Here is a 10,353-nt window from a genome sequence, read left to right on the forward strand (position 1 = left end):
TTTGAAGGGTAACTCAAACTTTCTAAACCCTAAACCCCAAAATAGGTAAAATGCCTATCAAAAAGCGACTCTAATTGTCATGTACTGTTAGCGAGGGAGTGATAGTAGCTAGGCGAGTAAGTTGTGTGTGTGAAATGCTTCAGGGAGAGGGTTCAAGCCTTAGTCCTATTGAGTTTCGGTCCATGTTGTGTTGAGGGCGCCCCCCCCCCCTCCCCCCCCCCCCCCCCCCCCAAAAAAAAAAAAAAAAACACACGCAAAAAAAGAACAAAAATAGATAAATAAAAGAATATTAATAAATAATAGCTTCAATATAACACTAATTTACTACGGTCAACCTAAAGCAAAAACCTGAGCTTTTTGCTAATTTCTAAGAAAGAAAACTTCAAGGTTGCACCACCTACTGCTTACTTAAAAAGGTACACTTGCATTTGCACATGGATAGAGTAGTTGGAAGCTTGATGATTGAGACATGCTTCATAACCTAAAGTAAGGATTGAAGGAATGTTATGAAACAAAGGGTCGTTGGCAAGATGGAACCCCTTCCCATTGCCACATGCTAAGATCCTTTTGCCATTCCTATATTAACACAACCAATCATTTAACTCGTATTGCACGCACTCACTTTCTTTGTTGTTGTTGCTGCTTCCAAGCATGGCTCCCATGCGGAGCTATACAACCCCTAGAGGCTCTTGCCTCCTCTCACAAGAAAGCATGGCTCTTCTTCTCCTTGTTTTCTTTGCAAGCGCATGTGAGCTTGCTATGGGAGCTCAATACACCGTTGGGGACACTGGATGGGGCTTAGGCAATGACTTCGCAGGCTGGGCTTCCCAATTCAAATTTTATGTGGGCGACGATCTTTGTAAGTGCTCTTCTCCTCTCTTTGTTGTGCATGGTCTCACAAAGTTGGCTCCTTTACAATCCATTTGCCTCTAGGCTACACTCCTATGGGCAGCCTCTTTTTTACTTCCTGAAACACAAACCACTTCTCTTTCTTGACCATCCCACATGTGTACAATGTACATGTACACAAACACAACCACACATGCTCTCTCTCTCTCTCTCTCTCTCTCTCTCTCTCTCTCTCTCTCTCTCTCTCTCACACACACACACACACACAAAACAATCTTTTTTTGTTTTTGCAATACTCACATAAAGTGAGTTAGATTATATTAAAAAAGCAAAAAATCATCATACACATACCATGCACAGACCATGCCTTGGCATCACAACATGACATACTAAACTACATCATCCCGGGAGCTTTTACAGGGAGCTCCCAAACCCGGATACATGAACAACCACAACCACACACACAACAATCTTAAGGAAATGGATCTAGGAGTGTGTCGCATGTGTCGATTTTTGGATGCTTATCAATGGGAATCGCTTTACAAGTATATGAAACACCAAAGCACAACATAATTACTTGGTTAAACCCACCATTAGCTATTCTTTTATGCATTACTTTGTGAGATAGCATTGTTAATTTTATGATAGTGTTTAAACATAACATGTAGAGACCTACAAGCCTTCCCTATTATCTATCAGCATGTGAGGTGTTGTTTCTATGTGTTAGAGAGAGAGAGAGAGAGAGAGAGAGAGAGAGAGAGAGAGAGAGAGAGGAAGGAAGAAGAAGAAGAGAGTTTTAACGTTGTAGGAAACTATCCCGAGAGAGAGAGAGAGAGAGAGAGAGAGAGAGAGAGAGAGAGAGAGAGAGAGAGAGTAACAACAAGATGAAAATCAATCTGATCATCATGTAATTAATTCTAATTAATATATGCCTCTCTCGCTTCAATTGCAGATTTTTCTTATCCTGCTGGGCAACATAGTGTTTTACTTGTAACTGAGGAGGATTACAAAGATTGCAATATAGAAAGACCATTCACATCTGATGATGGAATGGGGGACATGCTTATAACATTGGTGGATGCCCAAACCTACTATTTTATATGTGGGGTCCCTGGCCATTGTGAGCAAGGCTTGCGATTAAAGATTGAGGTTGAGAATGAAACACCTTCAACAAGTAAAGAGCCACCACCCCCTGATGCGACAGTACATGATCCACCACCTCCTGATGTTGAAACACATGAGCCACCACCCCCTGATGTTGAAACACATGAGCCACCGCCTCCTGTTGTTGAAGAACATGATCCACCACCTCCTCATGCACCAGAAGAAGAACGAAGCCCACCACCGCCTGAAGCAAAAGCGGATGATTCAAAATCAAGTCCACCTTATTATAGCCAGTATAACACCTTCCATCGTAACTCATCACCACAACTTTCTATTGGCACCCTAACCTATGTGGCAACAATGTTCTTATCCCTAGCATGCACACTCTCCTTGGTTTAGGCTTGGAAATTGAGCTCTCCCTAGTGTGTCGTGTCCAAAGCATGCCTTCTTTATAACAAAGTTGAGCTCTCCCTAGTGTTTCTTGCCCAAAGCATGCCTTTATTATTATAAGGAGTCTTGAGAAAGCTCCTCTCATTGCCAACATGCCCTCCTAAGATGACAGGTTTAAAGAATACTAAACCTCTCTTAAGATTTGTAATAAAAGGTCAAGTTTGATTGTGTGTATAGTCATACTACTCCACCCCCAAAACAAAAGAGTTGTATTTGTAATCATGCATTGAAGAGATAAAAGGAATGTTTCACGTTGACAATTTGTCTTTCGCGTTACAAGATTATGTATGCAAGTTATGAGTAGCTTCCTGTGTATGCTCTGTGTCACAAGTTGTGTGCACGAAGGAGCTCACAATAGAAGCCACTCGGGCCTGAGAAATTTTAGAGGTTTTTAAAAAATGAAAAAGAGGTAAATTGACTATATTTGAAAGTTTTTACACTAAATTTCTCTCAAAAATGTAGGTTTGCTTACCTTCAGATTTAAAATTTAGAGGTAAATCTCAAGATTTGTAGGTGGCATTACATCAAACCTAGGTTTCTTTAAGCAGCGGGACACATATTCGAGCTCAACAAGACAACAAGCACTCTCATCAAGCCTTACTCGGTACAATCTTTCTTCATTAGAGGGAATCTAGGGAGATACCTCCCATGGATTTTAGGACAAAAAGGGGGGAGATACACGTGGAGAGAAGAAGAAGAGTATTTTAACGTCCTAGGAAACTATCCCAATAGACCTTAAAGATCTATCCAACGAGAAGAGTTGAAATCAAGACGTGACAACATCGTAGGAAACTATCCCAAGAGACGTTAAAGATCTATCTGACGAGGAGAGTTCAACTCAAGACGTGACATGGAAATGGCATAACCAATCTACCATACTTGGGATAATGGAGAGATGGATTCGAGGGAAGTGACACGTTGGTGCTATAGGTAGAACCAAACATTCAAAAATCTAACATATATAATGGAGAGATGGATTCTAGGGAATTGATAAGTGGGTGCTATAGGTAGAACCAAACATTCAAAAACAAAATTAAAACTTTTATTTCAATTAAGTAAAAACGATAACAATGGCAACCGTCGCGTCGACGTGAGGACACAGAGATTAGAGCGACATGAGGTTCCTTCGGCCAACACCCCTCCCTCCCCCCCCCCCCCCCCCCCCCCTCTCTCTCTCTCTCTCTCTCTCTCTCTCTCTCTCTCTCTCTCTCTCTCCAAAGGGTATGAGAGTTGATAATAGAGCGTGCAACGTTGTAGACTAAGCGGTCGTGACGTTGCCCTCAAACACAAGCTTGAGGGATTTTTATATATGCCAAGCTGGCCTGCAATCCCTTGCGCATGGTTTTCATAATGAGGACAAGGAAACCAAGGAAGCAAGCACCTTGCTCTATTCTTCATGGACGTAACAAAGGATATGATTAATGATTAATGTGTTATGTCTGATCTCCTGCAAAAACAAGCATGTTCCAGCTTTTGTGGAGTTCTATTAAGAAAGGCATGTCTCTCTCTCCCATGCGGGCCGCTAGCCGTGCTGAGGTATGAGCATCTCTAGGAGATGCAGCTTCAACTTTGTCTTTCACACCAAAATAATTTTAATTTCTTAGATGGCAAGTTGTTTGCGATTCGGCGATCAACTCGAGACCAGGTCCGTTTTTAACATTCAAGATCAAAGGTAATTGCATCTACTTCCTCGCTTCTCCTTTTACAAGGCACATAACTGATTGCTTTTTGCAATCTCATTGTATTTAGTGTACACTTCACTTCTCTGTCGATGTATGACTTTTTGTTTCTATTCATGCAAGGTGTGTGTTGTCCATAGTTGGCATTGCACTACATGCGTTCAAAAAGTACAGATCCATGTCGATTTACCTTTTGACATCAAACTTTTTTTATCTTTTCTTTATCACCTAATATGATATGAGATCTGCATTCTTAATTGCCGCCTCAAAAACATTGGGATCTCTTTGGTCAGTACTTGCACGAAATCTTCTAAAAGCTGCTTAGTTTTTTAGCGTATAGAAAATCTTCTTTAAAGATACCATATAAGCTGGTAGTGCTTTTAAAAAGTCCTTAGAATGCCTATCAAAAAATAGGACCTACTGGCATACATCATGTTATATTAACCGTATTCTATATATCACCACCAACCCTGTAGCCTACAATGCCTAATTACGTCATTTTCAAAGTTGTCTCCATTAATTCCTTCTCTTCTGTGCCAACTGGCTAATGGATTGCAAGTATGTGTGGTAGCACTTTGTATTATATTTCTTCATCTTGCAGCACCAGTACAAATTCAATCGTTGCAATCATTCTATTACTGGTATACGTCACCCAATTGCCACTGTCAAATCCAAAAGATGGTAATTGACTTCTCTTGCTTTTGCAACCTGCACATTGTAATATACATTGTTGCGGTGAAGCGGATGAGGGCCCTAATTAATTCAATGTCGCCACCTGCACCTTACTCTCTCGCCTCTCCTCTCTCTCTCTCTCTCTCTCTCTCTCTCTCTCTCTCTCTCTCTCTCTCTCTCTCTCTCTCTCTCTCTCTCTCTCTCTATGTTGTGCCATGTTTGGCAAATGAAACATAACAACATACAACGTCATGAAATACCCTACTCTACTCATAGGATAAGTTGCTCGCAGCATATCATGGGTGCAACGTGGAAGTTGACTATGAGGTGCAGGTTCACGGTTATATTGAGATCAAAGCTACTTGCAAGATAGTAACACAAAGCACCAAAGGACATGGAAAGATAGCACCAAGGTCGTTTACAAGGTATGGGTTATCATAGTATTAGAGGATTCTATCAGATAGTGATAGGTGGGAACTTAGGGCTTGGCGAGTATATCAATCATTGATGTTGCACCTCATAGGAAGTTCATGATAGGAACCAGACCCAATAGTACGTACAAGGGTTGTGCATAATTTGAGGGACTAATTGTCAGCCTTAAACTACTCCATGCAAAGCTATCACAAGAGCACTCACAAGTTGATGGCATTGTGGCAACATGTAACCCTTATTAGCCCGTTGGGAAGTAGTGAGTGGGAGGCTGGAGTAATTTACTACTTGCATTAAAATTCTCTCCCATTTTTAAATGTGGAAGAGGTAAATTTAAAGGTGAAGTCTACCACTACAGTGCAGCGCCATATAGATGTGTGATCCAATATACTAAGGCCATAGCATGTGTGATCCAATATACTAAGGCCTCGCTCTGAAAGAAATTGAGAGATTTCTAATGAGAAGGAGAGGGAGACGCGGATATGTAGTAGTTTTATTAACACGCGTGTGCACACACTCATACTGAAGGCTTCTACTCTACTCGCTCTACTTTTAAAAAACTTATTAATTAACGCCGAATATTTGGCTCCACTTACGCGGCCCCTTTGTACCTCCCTCCCCCTGTGCGTTCTGCAGTGCCTCACCCCCTAGCCTCCATCGCTCTCCTTCACTCTCTCTACATAGCCTGTCATGCCTTCCCACTCTTTCTCATTGCTTGCGATTGCTGCACATACGGATTGAGAGAGAGGCGAACTACCTACTCGCACGAGAGAGAAAGAGGCGAACAGCCTCTGCAGAGAGAGAGAGAGAGAGAGAGAGAGAGAGAGAGAGAGAGAGAGAGAGAGAGAGAGAGAAATCTTCCTTCTTCCCTTGGCCCGTCCTCCTCATGTTGCCCTTCAACAACGAAACCCTCTCCATCGAGGAGCGAAAGAGCGCATGCTACAAAGAACTCAATGTAGTCCTCATGCACGAGTTGCAGTTCCACTGGAACTCTTAACTCCAAGAGCTGAGAGTATCTTTGAAGATTCTGTCTCTCATTTCTTTTTGATCACAATGTGTAAACGTACACACACACACAGAGAATATTTTCACGTAGTAGGAAACTATCCTGAGAGAGAGACAGAGAGAGAAAGAGAATGAGTCGCCAGCAGAGCCATGACCTTCGCTTGCTTCGACGAGTGCCCCAACTACTCCTAGCCGCACGTTTTCTGGCCATGGCTCCCCCCCTCCCGCACGCTTTCCAGTTGGACCCTCGCCATGCCGCCAACCACGCTGTCTTAGGTACTTCCTCTATTGAATACGACCCGACACTCATGGCCAGCGTTTTACGCGATGTGCTAACTCCTGACATCAACGTCAAAGGTGAGCATAAGGTTACCTTGAAGCCAACAACAGTCTGGCCGCACCTGTCCATATTCAAAGACAGGGCTGTGGTTCTCTTCTTCACAGGGGAGTTACCTACAATGCAAGATATTGGATATAATATCGACATTGGCTTCAAGAGGGCTGCTGTGGACAAGATATTTTACTCAAGTACAGGATTGTTCGAGATATTGTTTTACAGAAAAAAGGATCAGTTAGCCTTTCTGTCTGTGTCCACCATTGTGCTTTGTGGCTAGATAGTGCACATTATACCTTGGCAGCCATTAAGCAGATTAAAGACGAGCTTCTGACCAAATGCCTAGTTTGGGTTGAATTCGTTGATCTTCCCACCTTCCTGTGGCCTTGTTTAGGGGAGCTGGCTAAATCATTGGGAAAAGTCTTGTTCTCCCCCAGCATCCTTTGGCAAACCGACCACAAGTTTCCCGAGACCCTTGAAATCGATCTCGAGACAGTCGGAAAGTTGGTCATCTATTTGAAGTGGGGTAGTCTTGCATGCTCTTGATTTCATTGCGGTCAGTTGGGCCACTTTTCTAAGAACTGCCCCACAATGCTCTCTCCTACAATAGATCTCATCCCCTCTTACCTTGGAAGCAAAACAATGGTTCCTCGGTAGTAAATCTTTGGGAAAACTCCTCAGACAGAGAGAAATGCTTCTCCGAACCCTGAACCCAATACCCCTATCACCCCCGCCTATGCAAGTGCACCAGGGGCAGCTAAACCCACCAATCCTAGCAACAAATCAGTCAATTTCAAGGGGAAAACAACCCTGTTCAAAACCCCATGTTCCAACTCCCCAGTACCCTCGACATCAGCTAAACCTAGAGGTATTCCGGACAAGGGAAAACGGGTAGCAACAGATAATGAAGGCTTTACTCCATCTAGGAAAACCTTCAAAAGCAGAGGTTTTTCATCAGGTTATACATCCATGAAGTTTTATAATGCCCTCATGGAGGACATGCCATCCCCAGAGACTTTAGCAGTTGTGGATACCATTTTGGTTTAGCACGAGTCCACCAAAAAACAACAAGGCTCCCAAGATAGATCTGCGACTCAACTCGAAGTCAATATGGTGGACACTGATAGCGAAGGAGACACACAAATTGTTCAAAGCTCTCAATGAAATTAGCCACATACAATGTGAAAGGGTTAAATGATCCCTCCAAAATCTACACTTTCAACCGCTGCCTTCTTTCTATGGATTTAGATGTATGTTTGGTACAAGAGCATAAACTTCATCATCAAGCTGGCCAAACCCTGCATTAAAGAGGGTATCAATGTTTCTATGGAGGTCGTTCCTCCTCCTACTCAGGTGTACTGACATGTATAAAAAGCTCTCTGCAACCCATTTGGCTATTAGACCACCCCACTGGTCGCTGCTCTATATTTTCGATCGCATCCCCTTGGGGGCCTTTGACCTTGGTTAATGTATATGCAAACAACAATGCAGGTTCTCGTACCTAGCTATGGCAATGGCTGAAACATTGCGAGCTCTCCCAAGGCCTCTTAGGAGGGGATTTCAATATGGTATGTCACTCTGAGGACACTACTTCTCCTGCTACTATTCTCTCTCAGGCTGAACGGGATTCTTGGGAGGACATGCACTCCCTCTACCTTCTGTCCAATTTGTGGACAGCTACTGGCCACACACCTTAACCCTTCACATTTCACTCTCAGGCCCACTTATCCTCCTGGTCGCGACTCGATCAATTCTACTTCATACTGCAAGATTGGCTGCCATAGTGGATATATAGATGTCCCTTTCTGATCACTTCCCTGTTTTGCTCACATTGGCTGATTATGAACAAATGGATATGTCCGATGTTGGATTCATGCAGCCACTTATGGTTAACAACACATTGCTTGACCATCCCATATTTGTTTCTGATGTAAATTCTCTCATTGATGAAATACGTCAAGGGGAAGTGGATGCGTTATGCGCCTGGAATTGTTTTTGCTCTGGCATGCAAGAATGTATACAACATGTGGGAAAATATGTAGCCAGGCAAAACAAATATAAAGTGCAGCATGCTTTGGTCACTATCCAGAACATTATGCAGACAGATGTTTCTCGTCTCAATATGAGACTGAACTGCATACTCTAGCTGAAGCAAGACAAATTTTTAGAGTGCATGACTCAGACATGGCTAAAAGAGCACGATTTCTTTGTCGTCAAGTAGAGCTCAAGGACACTTCTGGATCCTCCAGGGGTTTCTTCTCTAGACTTAAGCAAAAGCACAAACAGGAATGCATAACTCAATTGATAGCTGACGATGGGAGAACTCTCACTCAACCCAAAGAGTTGATGGCGGAATGTAAAAAGTATTATGAGGGGATTCTAAATCAAGGTCCTGAAACCTCTACAGAAAGACAACAAGCGATGCAATCCTACTTCATAGTGTAGATCCGTGGTTAGCGATGTCGACTCCAAGAGGCTCGAACTGCCCTTTCAAAGAGAAGAGCTGAAATGGGCTCTCGAGAAACTTCCTAATGACAAAACACCAGGAATCTGTGGACTGTCTAAGGAATTTATTGTCAAATTTTGGGACAAGTTGGAATTCATGATCACCTCGCTTATCAACCTCATTTGGTCTAGTCAACACATGGATCCCTCTCTCAAGCAGGGTACCATTAAACTTATACCCAAACAAGCATTATGTACTACTCTAGCTCATTGGAGGCCCATCACTATGATGCCCATACTGTATAAAATTTTGGCTAAAGCCATTGCTACTCAGCTCTCTCCATTTTTGCGAAAATTCATTCACCCTGCACAATCAGGTTTTATCGGTGGCAGATCCATATATGACAACATTCTTATTGTGATGCTAGGCATTGAGACAACTAAGTCCACCAACCAGGGAACCGTTTTACTTCAGCTAGATTATGCCAAGGCATTCGATACGGTACAATGGGATTTTATCTCGCTGGTTATGTTTAAGCCTGGACTTGGGCCCAAAATGGCTAGATGTATATACTTGCTTGGGGAGGGAACTATCTCCAGAATTATCATCAATGGGAAACTTTCAGACAGGCTTGAGATTTGCAGGTCAGTCAAACAAGGCTGCCCTCTAAGCCCCTTGATGTTTGTTGTGGCGACACACCCTCTGTACAGATTTTTACAAATACAAGCTGATGCTGAGAGTATACAAGGTGTAAGGATTGGCACTGAACATTTACTTGCATTGGGGTTTGCTAGTGACACTGTCTCCTTTTTGAAAGCTACTAGTGTCAATCTAGCGAAATGTATGTCATACTTGGGGTTATTCTCCTTTGCTGCAGGATTGAATCTAAATCTTGGGAAATCGTGTCTCATCGACATAAATGCTAAAAAAATTGATCAGATCTGGGCAGGCAAACGAATCCCGAGAGGCACTATATTCAGGCACCTGGGATACCCTCTTGGGGTAGATGTAACCACTGGCCAACAAACCTCTTGGGTCTTACAGAGGGTCCAACACAAGGAGCCTCATGGCATTGTCAAGAATGGCCGATACACGTTCGCCTTCGGATAGTTCAATCTATACTTTTGTCCTACATAATGTTTTTCTTGCTCCTTATTGCGTGGTCAAAAACTTCTTTGGCTGCCTTTAAATCATGTATTTTGATATTTTTTTTTGGCAAATGGCACTCTGCATGGATTGCTTGGTCGCATATTGAACAGCCCGTTGGCCAAGGGAGGCTCAGATCTACACACGCATATGCAGGCTAGGAGAGCCACGATGTTGAAGCATATGCTTTGCAGGGATATTGTCTGGTCCAAAATTATGTGGGTTTTGCTTGAAAAATC

General features: G+C 42.9%; 1 protein-coding gene across 1 annotated transcript; it reads left to right on the forward strand.

The window, feature by feature from the left end:
* Positions 1–557: 557 nt before the first annotated feature.
* On the forward strand, positions 558–2,663 carry LOC147461160 (blue copper protein 1a-like). Its single transcript, XM_086508782.1, has 2 exons — positions 558–859; positions 1,802–2,663. The coding sequence occupies exons 1-2, from the start codon at positions 652–654 to the stop codon at positions 2,350–2,352; spliced, it is 759 nt and encodes a 252-aa protein (XP_086364908.1). The 5' UTR covers positions 558–651; the 3' UTR covers positions 2,353–2,663.
* Positions 2,664–10,353: the final 7,690 nt, after the last annotated feature.

Source organism: Adiantum capillus-veneris, chromosome 3 (genome assembly GCF_014529385.1).
Source record: "Adiantum capillus-veneris isolate H3 chromosome 3, ASM1452938v2, whole genome shotgun sequence".
Lineage (NCBI taxonomy): Eukaryota > Viridiplantae > Streptophyta > Polypodiopsida > Polypodiales > Pteridaceae > Adiantum > Adiantum capillus-veneris.